The 19,215-nt window shown below is 37.9% G+C and overlaps 1 protein-coding gene across 2 annotated transcripts in view; it reads right to left on the bottom strand.

The window, feature by feature from the left end:
- Positions 1-19,215, bottom strand: part of LRP6 (LDL receptor related protein 6) — a 119,926-nt gene that overhangs the window by 39,148 nt on the left and 61,563 nt on the right. For both annotated transcript variants that reach the window (XM_031555400.1, XM_010716104.3), the window contains 2 exons: positions 12,623-13,019; positions 11,967-12,138 (listed from right to left, as the gene is read on the bottom strand). In XM_031555400.1, coding sequence (XP_031411260.1) covers positions 11,967-12,138; positions 12,623-13,019 — 569 coding nt within the window. The remainder of the gene's footprint in view (positions 1-11,966; positions 12,139-12,622; positions 13,020-19,215) is intronic.

The following is a 19,215-nucleotide window of genomic DNA, read 5'->3' on the forward strand; positions in this document are numbered from 1 at the left end:
CGATTAAATAAAAAGAATTACTGATCAAACTCCAAAAACTTTCAGCATAATCTTTGCACAGACTGAAATTAATTTGCACGACTGAGTCCCAGCTGATACTGCTTTCTGCATTCATACACTTTCTCCAGCCTCACGTGGATCAGCTGACCACAGTGAAGACTAGCACAACCAAATCCCCCACATGTGAAACCCATCTTCTACTATGAGGCAATGTCTCCAGTGGTCTATGCTGCTTTAACCACAATGTGGTGTGGGTTTCACATTCTGAGGCCATTCTGAATACTGCTAGCCACAGTAAGAATATACACAACAGGAAACAGATGCAGTGTAACCACAAACACCACCTTGACTGAAAGAATGAGAAGTTCCATGAAAAAAAAGAAAACCAAGTACAAAAATTAAACAGCCTCAGAAAAATGCCAGATGTTCTGCCTGTAGTGTGTTTTGCTTATCATAAAACAGTAATGAATGCAAATCTATGGGCTCAAACACACAGCTTATTCAAAACAAATAAATTAGTGCAGAAAACGTGGGCATATTTTAAGATGCTGTATTCAGTGGTCAAGAAAAGCAATTTAAAATAACACCTTATTTCTGAAAGGTTACTTCAATATTTAAACTACAGACTAGATTAGAAAGTGGTATGTTCTAAGGATCTTTCTTGCTGACAGATGCTTCAGTTTCAATTCACTTCTGAATACTGGTAATAACTGTGATAAATAGGCTAATGCAGAAAATTCCCCTTTCTGCTAATCTGGGGTTTGAACTTTTAGTAATTTACACGTGTCATTTCATTTGTCTAAGACTAGAGCTTAGTCATCACACAAACCTCATCTGTGAAAATACCATATAAAGTATTACTTTAAGACAGTTGTAAAATGCTGAATTCAATCCACAGATCCCAGATATTTCAAAATAACATGGAAAGAGATCTTGAACAAGGCCCAAGATATACCTGAAAGGAACAGATAAGATTTAAGTTCAGTCCTTGATTATTCAATTATAAATATTTACATGCACTGTCTCTTCGATGCAACTCATTGAGTCAGTTCATGATACCACTAGTCATTTTGTTCCTTTTTCACCTAAAGCAGGAGTGTCCAATCTGTGGCCCAGCATGTCTCACAGTGAAGTCCATTCCCCACCCTGCCATTAAAAGGCAGCAGCTCTTGTGGAGGGGCCACAGGTACACACCCATCAAACTCAGCAACAGCAAAACCATCAGTGCTCTATTAACAAGGTGTCAACTGAAAGGAAGGGGCGGGGGGGGTGAGGGTGGAGGGGGCAGTGCTGGCTGAAGTGATGGCACATAATTGTATGCATTTTGAGACACTGGCTAAACACAGGGCTCTGAATAGCAAAGAATATGCAGCCATGCTTTCTGTTTTGGTAAAAGAATTTGAAAATACAATTACACAAGCATAGAATCCTTAGAGTTGGAAGGAACTTTTAAGGTCATCTAGTCCAACTCCACTGCAATGAACAGGGATGTTACAGCTAGATCAGGCGCTCAGAGCCTGGTTCAGTCTGGCCTTGAAAGTCTCCAAGGATGGGTGTTCCAACAGAACAGCCCCAGCTCTCTCGCCTGCCCTGACTGGCAAGGTATTCCATCCCCTAGATCATTTTTGAGGCCCTCCTCTGGACACACTCCAACAGGTCCATGTCTCTCCTGTACTGAGGACTCCAAATCTGGACTCAGTACTCCAGGTGAAGTCTCACCTGCGCAGAGTAGAGACGAAGGATCACCTTCTTCTACCTGCTGGCTGCTCTTTTTTAGATGCAGACCAGGATACAGTTGGATTTCTGGGCTGTGAGGGTACACTGTGACTGATGTCCAGCTTCCCATCCACCAGCACCCCTGGTCCTTTTCAACAGGGCTATGATCAATCCTTTCATTCCCCCAGCTTGTACTCATCATGGGTGCAAGATGTCATGATGTTCACCTATGCCCACTGCTCAGTCTGTCTAAGTCCATCTGGATGATATCCCATCCCTTGGGCATGTTAACTGCATCCCACAGCTTGGGGTTTCAAGGCTGCCTAAAGAATCATGTATTTACATTTGCAAGACCATTTCCAGTTGATAAAAATACATGACATGCAAATTTTCAAACAGAATGTAGAGTAGCAATCAGATATTCAATTCAAAAATCTGATCATGTCTCTTTATTGGACCTCCACAATCCCTGTCTTAGCAGAGAAAAATATCGTTCGCTTCACAATCACACTTTATTCATGTCATTGATTTTTGGCAGAACACACATTTTGAACAATGATTGTCAAGAATAAAGTACAGGAAGAGTAAAATTTCATCAATCTCTAATGAACACTTTGATGCCACATCAAGAATTAAAACCACTGCCACTGAAGCAATCGGGTGTCTTGATTTCACAACAAGGTCAAATATTCCACAAGTTTTATGTTTTTGTGTCTCTCTCTCTCTTTTTTTTTTAACGTTTTAAGAAAAATGTTAAAATTAAGATTAAGAATTAAAATATTTTGTTACTTACATAGTAACAATACTGTATGTTTTGCAAGGGTTGCTCCAAAAATAATGCCTCCTATTTTATTATGTTGGCCCATAACATCAGAGCTGACTATTGGTGACACAGAGTAGAGGCTGAACCTTTCCACCAATATTCCATTACGTTTTGTTGGTGTGTGACAGATGGCAGCAAAGAAACAGTCTGAGAAATGGCATCTGACATGGAAGTGCCTGTGAAGCAATGGTGTGTCACTGAATTTCTCTATGTGGAAAAAATTGCATCCATTGACATTCACCAATGGTTTCTTATTTGTTACTGAGATGAAATAGTGAATATGAGCACAGTCACAGTGAGGCGGTGGCTGGTGACTTTCAGCAGTGATGACGGTGGGTCAGATTGTTATGAGCGCATCATACAGGCTCTTTTACATTATGGGGAAAAATGAGTAGCTAATGGTGGTGACTATGTTTAAAAAGTGTTCTGTAGCTGAGAATTCGCTTTATCATATAGCATTATTGTGTTTTTTGTATCTGTTGTCGTTTCCATGGAAATAAATAGGAGGCATTACTTTTGGAGCAACCTACTCATATGCAGGCCAAGACAATTTCTGTTTGCTAAATTTGGCTCAAGCAAGCCACAAGGCTGGACACCCATGATCTAAAGGTACATGAATCTTAGTATATCAGAGACATAAAAAAACACTATAAACCTATTTGATTAAGGAAAAAAGAAAACTGGGACAGCATCTTTCTTAAAAATAACTTGGAAAGATAGCTAGAATGCCTTCTGAACATTACATTAATATTTTTTTCAGACTGGTTTATTGTATTATGTGTATTATGTATTTTCAGCTTGTTTCTTGAAACATGTGCAGAACAGAATGATTTTCCTGTTGTGGATGCAGTAATATCACACAATTAAAATGTCTACTGCTAAAAAACAGTAGCTCTAAAAGAGGAAAGGGGGGGGACGACCCAGTTTTTTTACTCTTCCCATCTAAATAAAATAAAATAAAAATATCTTGATCAACTCAATCTCTTTGAGTGAGCAGTCAAAACTTTAAAAGTGCCTTAAGGAAATTATTCTCTCAGTGTCACTAATGTACTGGCAACATTCTCTCTCAATTCCAAAATGGTAAGGAATATTTCAGATATGAAATGGGAAGGCAACTCAGAATTTTACTGTAGAAGAGATACCTGGAATCTTCTATATTTGGTTCATAAACCAAGTGTCTCCAACTAACTCTACAATTTCTTACAATTAATTGTTTCATAATAGCTATCATAATTTTTAGTTTAACAGCTCCAAGCACCCCCTGTTTTCTTTTGAGCTCTAATCACTTTCCCAAAGAATTCAAATTAATATTTTTCCTGAGCATGGATAATATTCATAATAGGAATGCAGTGAAGATAAATATGTAGAAACAGAAAAGATTATCTTTATAAATTGCCCTTTTAATCACACTACACACAGTGCATAAGCTCATTATTTTTGCAAAAGGAGAACTGCCCTAGCTCACTGATCAATCAATGCCAACAAAAGAATTCCATCTCAATGATGGAATACAGTTTTAGAAAAAAATTGGCTGAGTTTTCAATGAAACTGACAAAGTCAGGTAAGGTGACAAGCAGACAGGGAAGAAAGTTTACATAACACGCACTCACACAAAGGAATATTACGTTTGTAAAGAACAATCCAAGACAAAATATCGAACCGAAGCGATGAACAGGTTGAGAAGAGATTTGCACAGGTGAATGAAGATGTCTGGCTGTGGAAATTAATTTTGGCATATTAATACACAAGGTGGAGCAGCAACAGTTTGAGTGCATTCTTTTATGTGGGTATAGACTATTTGGGAATAAGAGAATATGGGTGCAATCAAGAGCAAGCTCATTACTGAGGTTTTGCAGCTTAATATTCGTCAGCAAAGTCTAATGAACAACTATATGCATAATTCACAGGAAGCAAAGAAGGCTACCCAAAACCAACATGAACCCCTATAGTGGTTTTGGGGGACAATTTAAAATACAAAGTTCGGCAGCTCAACTTCTGATGCTACTGAACATGAGCAAAAGTACTTAAAGTACCTTCCCCTAACGAAATCATCATTTATAACTTGTTCTCTGCCGAACTCCAGACTCCTCCAAGAGTACCTATAATCGATTTTTTCTGTAGAAGAAAAAGAGAAAAAAAAAAGTCTGCTTTTTGGGCTAGTCCAGCTGGTTCACAGAACGGTTCAATAAGTGACTAAGGCAGTGCAAAGCCAGGGTCAGATGGGACCCTGCACCTTGGGATGCTTTCCACTCTTTCAGTGGCAGGAAGCTGTTACGTTGATTCAACTTTTCATACAGCAGAATTACTTAAATTCTGAGACTCTCTGCATGCTCAAAATATTGTTTTTCACTGTAAGTATTTACCAGTCTAATAGAAAGCACTAACTTTCCTAGAAAACTTTTTTTTTTTCCCAGACATTAGACTTTTACAAAGTTACAATATTACAGGCAGGACCAGGAAAAGCAATACAGGTTCTCAGTGCCAAGTTAAAAAACAAACATACAACAACATACCACCGTGTGAAAAAAGCTGATCATTAAGAAAGATCACAAAGACCATCTCAGTCTTTTTTGTGCACTACTGTTAAGTCTAGGGGGAAATAAAAATGTCAGAATAATGTTAAGTTAATGGAAGTTAAGGAATAATGGAGGCTGACAGAACCACGCCAAGCTGAAACAGAAACAGAAAATAGCTCTATATCTTTTCACATCACCCTCCATCACTTAAAACAATCACAGTTGCTTTGAATACATCAGGCTTTTACATAGAATCATAGAACTTGAGTTGGAAGGGACCTTTAAAGGTCACCTGCAATGAACAGGGACATCCACAGCTCAATCAGGTTGCTCAGTCCCCAGTCTGGCCTCACCTTCCATGTCTCCAGGCATGGGGCATCCACGACTTCTCAGGGCAACCTGCTCCTGCTTCACTACCCTTACTGTAAAAAACTATTTTCTTATATTCAATCTAAATCTCCCATTTTAGTTTGAAAACATTTCTCTTCTATCACCACAGACCCTGTGAAAGAGCCTGCACCCTTCTTTCTTACAGCCCCCTGTTTAGACACTGAAAGGCAGCTATCAGGTCTCCCCAGAGCCTTCTCTTTTCCAGGCAGAACAGTCTGAACTCTCTCACTCTCGGGAGGGTGCTTCATCCCTCAGATCATTTTTGTGTCCATTCTCTGGACATGCTCCAACAGGTCTCTCCTGTACTGAGGACTCCACATCTGGGCACAGATGTTAACGCCCTTGGATCTAAACTGAATGTTTTAAGAACTTTTTTTTCCCTTTTTTACTTTTATATTAAAACACTTTGAACATCTGCATAAAGTACATAAGTGGCAACTGTATAACACCATGCTCAAAAGTTGTTTTTTCTTAATAACAAGCAAGCAGTAGCACAAAGTCTTAGCTCGACATTTGCAGCCCGTGGCTAAAACTCCACTCAAATTCCTGAATGGAGTCAGGAGACCTTACCAGTAAGCAATCTCTGGCTGCTATTTGTTTACTGTGTATTATAGTTTTTTATCTTTGACTTAATCATGAAATTTAGTTCTTCATTAATTCAGAAGTTCAAAAGAAATTACTCAAGTGAGAAATGTGCAAAGTATGAACTATTTCATTTTTATCTAATCTACAGTTTTCTTACTGCAGGCCAAGCAGGCATTAAGAAATAAGTGGAAGTTCCCTGACAAAGTAAGTTCCAAAATTTTGAAACTTGGATGAAGAAGGGGGATCTGTCTTTACCCCACCCCTGCAATACAAATGTGGTGCTCTTTGCTGAATGTAGACCCTGTGTGTCACAACCAGGTGAACAATGCACTGTGGACAAAATTGAGATGAATGAAGAAAAGATAACGTGTCCTTGCAAAATAAGAAAAGCTGAAATTTGGAGGATAGGGTATCCCTGCAAAACAAGATAAAGCTGATGAATGAAGGCTGAGAAAAAGAACTGGTTAAACTTATTTTGCAGATACATAGCAAGAGATGCTAGCTTAGCACATATCTGCAAATCCTGCTTGCTTGACAGGACAAAGAGGGATGGACTTTATCAAACAGGATACAAACACAGCTCTCGTCGGGCAAAGCAACAAACGGAAGCCAGACTACAACGTAAGTATAAGCAAAGGAAATGAAGTGGGGTTAGCTTCAGGGGAGGGATGAGTGCACGGTAGGCAAACCAAGAAGAATGTGAACCCGAGTACCTCAGCCAGTGGGGAAATGGACAGCGCTCACTATAGCACTGAGGTATGGATATAAAAGAGGCTGTGACCTCTGATGGGTTGAGAGACACTTCCAGGAAATGCCTCCATTTGACTCTCCTTTCATACGAATAAAGAAAGCTAAAAACTCCTCTCTCTGTTTTCGGGATAAAGATGATTGAGCAAGCCCGTTGGAGCAGAAATTTTCCCAACAAAATTAGGAACAAAATCAACTTGAACTACCTTACTTCTAATACCTATGAAAAGCGTAATGCAATTACACACAAAAACAGGTGTGTTCAACACTTGTTTTAAAACACAGATCTGCTTCTGTCTCTCCATTTTCCAATGTCTGTTTCAAAATGTGGTGGATGGGGACACCATCAATAATCAGGCTTTCAAGACATCAGCATTTCACAATATAAAAATATGCTACATGGCAACTTTGCAGTCAGCAAATAAACAGTGAGTGCTTAGAAAACAAAATTTCCTTATTAGGCTGGTAGTAAAATTGAGGGAGTTGTCATCAGAGGAAAATGCAGCCCGCAATTTCAGGATTAGAATGTGAATTAGAGCATTCTCTAGATGCCAACCTATTAGCTCCTGGGTCAAAGACAAAAAGGTCTTCTCTGTTCAAGAATTTTGTACTCAAAATCTCTTAGTGGCATCCGCTTTCTGTTGTCTGACAAGGGGGAGTTCTGAAAGCTTGTGTGTACTTACGCTGAAAAACAGCAGGATGTAAGATTTTCTGTATTAATCATGAGGATTAGACACAGTAATGCTAGGCACGGCTAATAAATTTAGGAATGCAGAAACACATCAAGTTAGAGCTGTGCCCAAAAATCACTAGAGAATGGTTACATTGTATAGGAGGCAGTCCTTTCTTTAAACTCACCACTAGTAGGTGTAAGCGGGTGTCATCTCCATCTCTGAGAGTGAAGAACAGGAAAGATGAATAAAGAAAAATGAAGCACAGACTGAAAAATTGTGAGAAATCAGCCATATGATGATTATTTCCTCTTAATGCACACATCCACACATACACACATCCATTCATAATTGCTTTATCAATACGAGATTTGCTGACCATTTAAAATCCAACCTATGCCTTAAAACAGGTAGTGTACGTGCTCAGAAGACAAATATTCACTTGAGGAGGAAACATAAGACCAATTCAGCAGAGCAGATCATACATTTTTAACCTCATAGCACGGCAGGAAAATGCTTTAAACCTGTGGCAAGTCAATGAGAAATCTTCCCTACTGGTAAGCACAATAGCAGCCATCCATTTCAATAGAAGTTTATCAGCAGTGAAACCTGACCGAGATAAATGACGAAGCTGTTGAGCCACAGCCTGCTTCTGCCTGCTGCAGGCTGCCAGATAAAATGGGAACAAAAGCTCCCTGCTGTACCCCCTGCCAGTCTCCATTAACCCCTGCTGATGCTTTATTATCGTCTGGGGGCTCCAGAACAGCATAGCATGAAACACTGCATAAAATATAAATAATAAAAGCTCCTATGTGGCACAAACAAATCAGAAACATAGCTTGCAAGAAACATTAATGTCAGTTGCGCTGCAATTAAATAATGTTTCTGAAGAATTACACACCCAAAAAAGGGAAAAAAGTATGCTTTATTTAAAACCCCGTATGAAATAGTACTTAAAGTATACAAACACATTTCTCCTGTTTTTATCCCTGCTCCCCATCCCAAACACACACAGACACATAGAAGCAAAGCAGAGACCAGGAATAAACCAAACATTTTCATGTTCAATTCTAAGTTTCTTATTTTGACCCTGTCACAAACATCTCCTCTGTTGCACCTCCTTCACTGTCTTTTCCACAAATGCAAGCTTAAAAAATTTACAGAAGGTCGAATCATCTCCTACTGAATTGTTATTAAAAAAAAATAAGGGTGAGAAGGGCAGGGAAAGTGTTACAAGTCTCAGGATTCATGGTTGCCATAGGAGAGAAAGGCAGTGAGAGGAAAAGGGAAGAGTTGAAATGTCAGTAATATTTTAGCTATTTGAGGTAATGACATTATAGCCTGATATTTCTGTTGCTTACTGTAGCACAAACAATCTAACGTAAAAGAATGCAGAGACCACACAAGATCCTGGGGAAAATTCACTAAGATTCATTAGTAATGAGACTCTCCACTGTATTTGCATTACTTAGCACAATAAAGAAAAAATCATCTATTTAAGACTGAATTATTCTTTCAGATGAACACCCCTTCTTCACTCTATAGAGCCTTCCCATGCTTTTCTAATAACAAAAGCTGTACTGAACTGGCACTCCAATCTATCATTATCAGAGATCATCAATGTTCAGCCCATTTCTGTCTTTCTGAAATGTGATGAGCAAGCAGCAATCCTATGTCTAAGGAAAAACACGAGGTTTTCCTGAAGTCAATACGACAAACTAAATAAAGATTCCTCATTCAACAAATGTAAGAATGATCTCAATGTGGGAAAACAGAGGCTCTAAGGTGTCGATCCTAAGGTCCACTCGTCCTGACTTTCCATCTCAGAGAACAAAAAATAACAAATTATACCTACTGAACAGCAAAATAATAGAGACAACATGCATGTAAACTTCTTAAGAAGAGTTTTCAATTCTCCAGAAATTTACAGTTCAGTGATTTGTGGCACAAAACACAAATTTATGTATATGCAAACTTCAGTGGAATTCTCTTCCATAGACATTCAGTTTTCCTAATAGCACAAACAAGCCTTAAACATCCCCATTTCCAAAACTTACACATTTTGAATAACTACTTTTTTTTCCCCTCCCCCCCACGTATCACCTTCTCGTATCAATTCCAAATGTCTCTGTCAAAAATAGCTGAGTGGGAACAAAAGAGTCCTTGACACCTTCTACATACCTCTCATGATTTTATACATCTGTCACACCCCCCTAAACTGGCAACTTCTGTAATAAAAATATAATAATAAATTATTAAAAAAAACACAAAACAACACAACCAAAAAAACCTCATACCAAATGAAACAAAAATCCAAAAACTCCAAAGCAAAACTGTGGGAGGATTTCTTCTCTTGCTTTAAAGATTTTACCCAGGCTTTTTCAAAGATTTTCTGAATATTAATAAGAGTCCTGGTTAATGCCATGGTTTCGGCTGGGATTTTTTTCACTATACCTGGTACTGTGCTGTTTTTATGATTTATGATGAAAACATATTTAAGTTGTTAATATGCAGAGTTTACACACAGCCAAAGATGTTTCAGATTCTCACACTGCCCTGCCAGAGTGAGAATGTTGGAGGTGCACAAGAAGCTGGGAGGGGACAGAAGCAAGACTGTTGACTCCAACTGGCTAAAGTAATATTCTATTCCACATGGCAACATCTTGAAATGATAAAGATGGAAGAGGCAGGAATTGGGCAGTGGAAGGCCTGCCATTGCTCGGGGATTGAATGGGAACCAGTCAGCTGCTGGTGAGAAATAGGATTGTACAATTGTTTTTGTTTGTTTGTTTGTTTTCATTTCATGTTTGTGATTTACTTTTTTTTCCCCCCTCTCTCACTAAACTGTCTTTATCACAACCCACCAGTTCTTTTACCTTTTTCGGTTCTCTCTCCTCAGCACATTGAGGGATATGGACAGTGACTGAATGGTGTGTGGTGCATAGCTATCTAGTAGGTAAAACCTCAGTAGTTAATGAACGCTGATGTTTTATAAAAAGCAGAAGCAGGAAAGGTCTAACACTTGAAATCTCATGGGAAAAAATATCTAATAAGATCATAATTATTTTCCAGATGTCCTGTATAAGTGCTACATGAAAACCTGGGTCAAATTCTTTTATCTGCTTATATTAGCTTTAAAACAATGAAATGTAAATTGTCCCGGCAAGTTGTTTGTGCCAAATCAGTTATCCTCTGTTCTGCCACAGACATTGTAATGTTGGCATTAACAATATATCATACGTCGTAGCCAATTTGATGGAACTGCAGCAGTAAACTCATACCTAACCTATTGAAAGCTTCTACCACAAACTGACACAGCACTAAACTGAATCATTAGCAATGAGTACAGAACCCTGGTCTGAGTAAGCCTGAAATGTGTGGAAAAAAATCTCTGTTTTGGCAAGCATGAGTTAGAAGAATATCTAGCCTTTCTTTTGCAAATAAACAAACAAACAAATAAATAAATAAATAATCAAGGCAGTATTAGGGTGGAAGTGCTCAATCCATTATAAATAAATCTCTAAGCATAGAGATCCTTTAGCTTCTTTCCCTGGATCTGCTAAAAAGTTAAGTAAATTATAGATGATAAGCCTTATTTTTGGGACAAATAAAACCATGCTCCCCAAGGCTCTATCAAGGAGTGCTTCGAAGCAAGTCACTTTGCAGGCTTGCAGTTACTTTGACTATAAGGAGAGCAGTAACACAGTCTTCTAGCACAAGATCATGAGTTTCAGATGACATACAAGTTATTTATAAGTAAAACAATTTCAGAAGACTAGAGAAAATACAGTGCCTAATGTGAAAAATGGTAAGATATACTTATTGTATTAAAGATTCATTAAGAAAGTTTGTAACTCAACAAAAGGAAGGTAAGCCTATCAGAATACAGGAACACTAGGTACAGTTACTATGTTCCAGTTGTAGCCAAATCTCCTGGCTCCAGAAAGCATTCTGCCTTTTGATAATAAACTGAACAAATACAGCATACCAGAAAGAAAGCAAAATGTACCCTCTTGCTGGAACCCTAATAAAACTAAGGAGATACAAAGTACAGATGATTCTTGGAAGTACAGATAATTATATGTAAAATGAGATTGATTTATCTGAAATTTATTTCTATAAAATTTAATTCTCTAAAAAGCATTTATCTACTTGCACCTAAGCTAAGCAGCACAAAGAACAACAGAAGCATTAGTTTAACCTACAAACATTACTCCCAAGAAAAAGTTCTATTAATAATCTAAGAAGCAAATTAAACAAATCCTTATCATATATTTAAAAAAAAAAAAGTGACCTATTACACAGATACTATTTCTATTTTATAGAAGGAAAATCTCAGGAAGACTAGTGAGCGACTTGACCAAAGTCAGAGAAAAAAACTGAATTGTTTCTTAAAGCAGAAATCAACCATTATCCCAATTGAATTTTTGAACTGTATCAGAACTTAAACACTTAAAAAAACAGAGTAACTATGTTCTATAACCCCAAGGAATTAAAGATACAGGTGCAATTACAGACCTCTATTTTGTCAGTTTTTGCATCTCCCCAGTATATTTTGCTTTCTTCATAATCCAATGCCAGTCCATTTGGCCACCCAAGTGAGGTATTCACCAACACAATCCTGTCTGAGCCATCTAGTGCTGCCCTCTCGATCTTTGGAATTTCTCCCCAGTCAGTCCAATACATGTACCTGCAATGGAAACAAAATCTTTAGGAGTCTTATTAAAACAAATTTTCAATATTTACATGGCTGCTTTTGCACTACAATATCATGAAGCCACACAGCACACAGAGAAATGCATTTCAAAGCCTAAATACCTACCTAAATAACAATGCCCACCACATCCAAAACAGTACTGACATATAAGCAGACTGATACTTTACACGCTTCTACTCCTGTAACCAATCTGCTGAGCAAGACCACATAACAAGTTGTATTAGCTAGAATAAACAAATGGATTTTTAAGAGAAAAATAAAATGTAAAAGCACAGAACTTGAATAGTCAAAAGGGAGCAGTGGTCCCCAAGCCTCAGAACATTAACTTTCAAAGGAGGACAGTATTTTCATTTTGAAGACGTAGGAGTTTATCACTGCATCCCATTATCTGCATGCATGTAAACAGAAGTAATATCTTTGTCTAATACTTATAAAGTGCTCATGAACAGCTCCTTACCCTACCATAGGATCCAGCACAATAGCTCTAGGTTCTTCCAGGTCTTCCGATATCAAGATTTTTCTCATGGTCCCATTAAGCCTTGTAACTTCTATACGGTCTGTGCCAGTATCAGTCCAATACAGATTTCGGGCAACCCAGTCCACAGCAATGCCATCAGGATGAGCAATCTGTGCTGTGACAACAAACTGACTACCTGACCCATCAACAAATGAGCGACGGATGGCTCTAACTTCATCGTCAGTCCAATAGATGTACCCTTCCAGAGGATCAAAGTCAATGGCGATGGCATGACGGATGTCCTCCAGTGGCAAAACGATGTCTGTAAAATCTGGAGTGTCTAAGGAAATGCGCCTCAAATCTGTCCGGCGGGCTAGAAGCAGCAATTCAGTGGCACCTACATGTGTAAGGCAGAAACACAACCATCTTAGAAACACTGTACAGCAGTGGTAAACCTGATTTTCCACCATTTGCTGCAAGGTAGTCTAGCTGCTGTGATTTCAATAATATCTATCCAAACTGATGGACACCAGCAAAGAATATCACTCAAAAGCTTCAAATGTAAGGTTAATCTTCTGCAAAACAAACTAGATATATTTATAGAGAAAATTCAATGGTGATTTCCTTGTCCAAAACCTATTATGTTGGACCTGTTTTTTATCCAGATAATTCCCTCCAAAGATACTGAAATAGCTATGAAGTGATCACGCTATGATTTTCTGCAAATAACAGATGGTCTGCAGCCTCTCCAATGAAAAAAATAATTAAATCCTTTAATGACCGTAGGTGTTGGTATAGTGGATGACTGTCACAAACAAGCTGTGTGTTTCAACAGCACCCTTAGTGGGAGAAACGTAACTCAGAATAGCACAAGTAAATCTCCTTTGAGAAACTCCTATTTGAGGAATCAAGTTTGTGAATCGACAACTGTCCAGTGACAATGTAAAGCAGGTGGATTTTCAGCTTCTCTCCAGTCTGTTGAGAATTAGCATATCTGAACATATGAATATACGTTATACATATACATATATGGATACAATATACATATACAGAGTCACACTGAACTGAAAGCATACAAAAAACTTTCTGGCTTTTTTAGGTCAAAAGTCAGAATCCTAATAAATAGCTAAGATCAGATTGTGCTGCAAAAAATGCTTTCACACAGGACAATACAAGTTGTTTAGTAGTACATTGCTGGGCACCTGACCGATAAAGAACTTATTGTCTATTCTATCTTATTCTTGCTTCATTTTATATTCTATCTTGCTAGATTTCAGTCTAATGAAGGCTAAACAACCACCACGCCCCATTCCAATTAAACTGGCTTATCTGTTTGGAGTCTCAGGGAGATAAGAGCAGTTTAGGCCTTGGGGAAGTCTGAGCTGAGTTAAAAAATGCATGCAATCCAAATGCAGGGAAAGTATGTTGGGACAGCTCTCCTCAAATAGTGATGGGAAAGGTTTGGCAGAGTGTGACCTAAGTGCAAGTGCAGAGGAAAAAAAGAGCAAGCGTGGGGGAGAGGAAGATTTAAGAAAAATATAAAAACACTGCAATGAAAAAGAGTCATTACAAAGCTACATGCTGTTCATGCTTCTAAGCCTTGATCTTACAAAGGTATAAATAAAGACAAGGACACTAAAAGAGCAACTACTAAAGTAAATAGGTAGCTAATCTTAAAATATATATACTTAGTATTTGATGCCAATTTTCTTTTTTAAAATGTCAGTAATTGTGGTGGATGCTAGATGGAATCTCACTGAATATCAAATTTCAGACAAATGCCAAAGCAGCCATTGCTTCATTCAGAGCAATTTTAACACATTAAAAATATTTAAAATGCTTTTACAGCGCTGCAAGAAACTGTACTTTTCAACAGCTGAAGTTCAGACTGTTATTACAAGTGTTCCTGATTAGTAGTCTAGAATGGATGAAGATCCGCTTTGGGATCCAATGTCCTAAAACACATTCCATTCAAAAATACATGTATACACTACTCAATTGTTCTTCTAGTAAATAACCCTTATACAATAACTAATATCAGGAAGAGGGGACCTTTAATTACATGCCTAAGCATCCTTCAAAATAATTTAAAACACGTGACAGAGTAATGAAAAACAGGCATGTTAGGAAGATTTTTATGATTAAAAAAGCAACTAATCTTGTCACAGCAGTCTATATGTGCATCTGTGTTTGTTGCTACTAACTATATCAAACAATGAATGATTAAGATCTAAGCATTGACCTGTATTATGGTCATATGAGGTATTAATATATAACCAAGCACAACTATTAAGGTTCAGTAAGGAATTTTAAGCACTTCCTTCCTTACCAACTTCACGGTCATTTACTCAACTTACCCTTTAAACAAATCTGTACATATACTGATACTAATAAATTGCTTTACTTAACAGAATTAAGTTTAAGTTGATACACTAACCTCAGATTTCCAAACAGTTAGGAAGCTATATACATATAGTCTATTATATATATGCGTATATATATATAAAGCCTAGGACATAATTTAAAAATAATTTGTATGTTGAAGTTGACAGTCATTTTGAAGAACCAATGCCAATTCCCTAGAAAGACTGGCTTTAGTACAATTATGCCTTTGCAAAAACACCCTTAAAATTGACCAGCTGACTTCCAATTGTTCTCGAAGAGAAGTCATTTCAACAGTTTCAGGATCCTGCTTCCAGGTTGCAACACTTGTTTGGTGCAATAACTGAGTATGTCTAAGCCTTATTTCAGCATTAGGAAATTACTGCCTTTCAGGCAGTCCATGTTGCATAGGAGATTCCTGAACTAAAAGTGGTCTGTATCTGGAGATGTCTAACATTCTCCCGTGCAATCCCAATCAAGCAATAGAAAGTTTAGTTTTCTTTAAAGCTACTATCCAGCCATTAGCAAACCAACATCTCAGCTGCTTAATCAGATCACCATTCATTTCATTCTGAAAAGAGAAACTGAGCACAGAAACATCTCATTTCAAGGTAGGCTAGGTGAAAAGCAAATACCTTCAGGCTTGTCCTGACAATAGCAAGAAAAGCAAATGCAAGAGCTGAGCACATTTATGATATGATCACCTTACCATCTCTGCTGCAGTCAAAAAAAAAAAAAAAGGCAATCTGGGAACTAAGACAATTGTAACACAATTCGAGCTTGTGCAAAACACGAGCTGCAAAAAAGTTTGGCACTGATAAGAACCAGTCAGAAGACTGCTCAAGGTACTTAAAGCTGAAAGGACACAACAGAATTGATCAGTTTTGTTCATCTCCACTCCAAAGTGCAGTTATGATGCAAAAGCTGAAATGTGACAGCAGGATCTCCATACTTCTTCACTCTGCCTCTTGCATATGTCTATACCATACTAAAAGTCAGACCCTTTTGCTTACCCCCTTTACTGATCTTTCAATCAATCCTAAGTGATCTTAGCAACCCAGAAATTGTTTAACACAAAAAACAAAATAACAACCAAACAACAAAACCCAACCACATGCATTTTTTACAGCCCATTCCCACTGGGGACCAATATTTTTATTGAATTGCCTCAAGTAAGGAGGTATTCAGGACAGTTAGAAATTTTTCTAAAAACAAGCCCCTTACTTAAGGCATCTAAATATGGACATAAAAGCTTTACTCCAGACTCCAGATTTGAGAACTTTAGCCTACTTTTATTAAGTACTTTGAAAACTGGAATTACAAGCTCATGGATGGTGCATTACATTAGTTCTAGAACTTATACTGCCTTCAAAAAGTCACTATTAAAAAACAAAAGAATTTAAATCTCTGTGATAGATGAAGTTAAGGGGGAAAAGAGGGACAAAAGGAGAAACAGAGCAAGTGTACAGACATAGGCACTGACGTAGCTTTTAAGTTCAGTGTCTAATGCCCTGCTAACCTTTACAATTAATTACATCTTCCCAAGGATATAAGTCCTCAGTCATTTATAAGTTACTGAACTTAAAAACATCAGTGGTTGTTGAGGCCAGTAATACTACACAGACACATACTCAGGAACTTTTACATAAGAAGTGCTAGATCTAGGACATATACAGTAATTGCTCTGCATCTGCTAAATCAATATTATTAATAAAACCTCAGAACAGTTATCACACATTTGACTAATAAAAATTTTCTTCCTAAATGTTTTTTTCCCAGTTGGAAAGATACTACTGCCAGATTGCTGCTCATATCCTGATATCCTCCTAACATATAGATGGGCTCAGTCTTAAAAAACAACCAACCAAAAATCACCACCATCAAAAAAACCTATAAAGGTAAGAGGATATATGTCTGAATATTTTTTTCTTCTCTTTTTTAACAGAAAAAAAAAAAAGAGCTCGGGTATTAAATTAACATCTTGATCTGTCCAGTGAAATCAGGATCGTGACTGTTATAGACAAAGAAAATTTATTTTTGCAATTTAGGTCTGCCCACTGCAAACTTCTACTTACTTTCCCAGGCATACAAGGTAAACATGATATAAGCACCAGTGGGCAAAATAAAGACTCTTCCTCAAAGAAAGCAGGATGGCCACAGCAAGGCTTCAATGAAAGCCTAAAACAGTGCTTTTTTTTTTTCCTTTTTCTCTTTTTTTTTTTTTTTTTTGACCATGAATAAGTTTGTATCTCCTCATTCAGCCTTTTTTCTTCAATAGATCGGAACTGGCAAGGGCAAGCATAGAGAATAAAGTAGTAAAATTCACCACAGGCAAAGTAGCACAGGGATGGAGAAGTGTTCAGGCACTAATATGAGTGTAATTCCAATGACAGATTCGGAAGCTAAACCTATCTATTTATTTAAATTAAAATGACTATTGAACAGGTCATTTAAATGTAGGATATCAAAGTGAGAAGAACAGTGGTGCTCGTAATACTGCAGAAGAGAAGTCTCATTTATATCCTAACAGGAGGGAAAGCAGAAGGAGGTGCAGGGTTCTGCTTCTGCTCACAAATGGCAGTTCAGAAATGGCACAGAGCTGCGTCCGGAGAGGGTGAAACTGGGAAAAATTCTTCATCATGAGTGGTCAAACACAGGAACAGGTTTCCTGGAGAGGTGGTTGATGCTCCATGCGTGTCAGTGTTTAAGAGGCATTTGCATAATGCGCTCATTAATGTGCTTGAACTTTTAGAGAGCCCTAAAGTGGTCAGGCAGTCAGACTTGATGGTTTTTGTAGGAATATTCCAACTGAACGGTTCTATTCTATAAAAACGTGAATACAGAAGAACAAGCTAAATGACTACGAACACAATGCCAGCATAGGTAAGAGCACCCTACTGTGTGCTCAGAAGAGACTGCATTCTCTGGACATTACTGACAGAGGAAGAGGTGGCCATGACAACTAGATGTTCTTCCTCCTATTTTGAGGGATAGAGATTTTCAAATGCTCACATAGAAAATAGGAGATCTGTCTGCTGCAAGCCCACATCTCAATTAAGAGTTTTCTATTATTATTGCTGTATATATTTCTATTATCAGTATTATCAGTTGTTGGTAAAATAGCTGATTTTATTCCTTATCATCACTCTTTTCTGAAATACGATGGAAAAGTGTTTATAAGCAGAGGGTAGGGGTTTATCGTCCAGAACTCTCACAAAAACAGTAAAATTACCCTAGGGTGTAATGGAAAAATATAAGACAAAAAGCCAAGAAACCAACACTGAGGGGAAAGAAGAGGGAGGAAAAGATTTCCTATAAACCAAGATTATTCAAAAACGCGAGGTTGTCATGGAAACTGCTCAGGGAGGGTCAGCCAGCCTCACCTTTGGCTGCAAGGATCATCTGTCAAAGCCAAACCACTGCAAACAGCACAAACAGGCACTCAAAATTCAGTCATCAAATTCCTGCAGATCCCAGCCAGTACTCATTGACACTGTTAACGAGTTCGCTTCTCAAAGAGGCTCCTTGCAGCACGAAACAATTTAGTTTAGTAACTATCCTGATTTTTGCTTTCTGTTTGGAGACAATACTGTCTTCAAGAAATTAATTCGCCTTACCCTCACTTTCACTTTTTTTTTTAACCTGTCTGTCATTCCTCCTTCTTCCTCCACAGTTCTAATGTTCTAATTTCAAGATGAGCTGTAATTACTCATTCAGTGTTTCAGCACAGTAGATATGTACTGAAACAAACTGAGGAACTGAGGTGAAAATATTCCCTTCTGAGGGTTCAACTCCACTTTCACAGCACCTGTAGTAAACAGGTAAGTATAAAGAGAGAAAAAAAACAACACAAAAACCAACAGCAAGAAACCGTAAGCACACTGCTGTTTCTCCTTAATATATACTACTTGTCACATGAATTTAAAAAGTATACACAAAAAGAAGAAAATTCATTTTGTTTATCGGTATCATTAAGCAGCCTAAGAAAGGAAGTCAATGCAAACACTAGAGATTTCAAGCAAAATGTGGACTGTGGCTAGGCTAGCTCTGTTTGCCCACCATTCCCTCTTCCCTTCCCCAAATCAGTCATTGCAGCCTTTGCAACTGTGAGCAAAAATCACAGTGAAGCCCTGACTTGAAGAGCTCTGGCAAGTTAGAGGTCACACACAAAAGCCCTAGGTCTGCTACCTACACCTTTCTTCAATGAGAAG

Source organism: Meleagris gallopavo, chromosome 1, assembly GCF_000146605.3.
Source record: "Meleagris gallopavo isolate NT-WF06-2002-E0010 breed Aviagen turkey brand Nicholas breeding stock chromosome 1, Turkey_5.1, whole genome shotgun sequence".
NCBI classification, from domain to species: domain Eukaryota; kingdom Metazoa; phylum Chordata; class Aves; order Galliformes; family Phasianidae; genus Meleagris; species Meleagris gallopavo.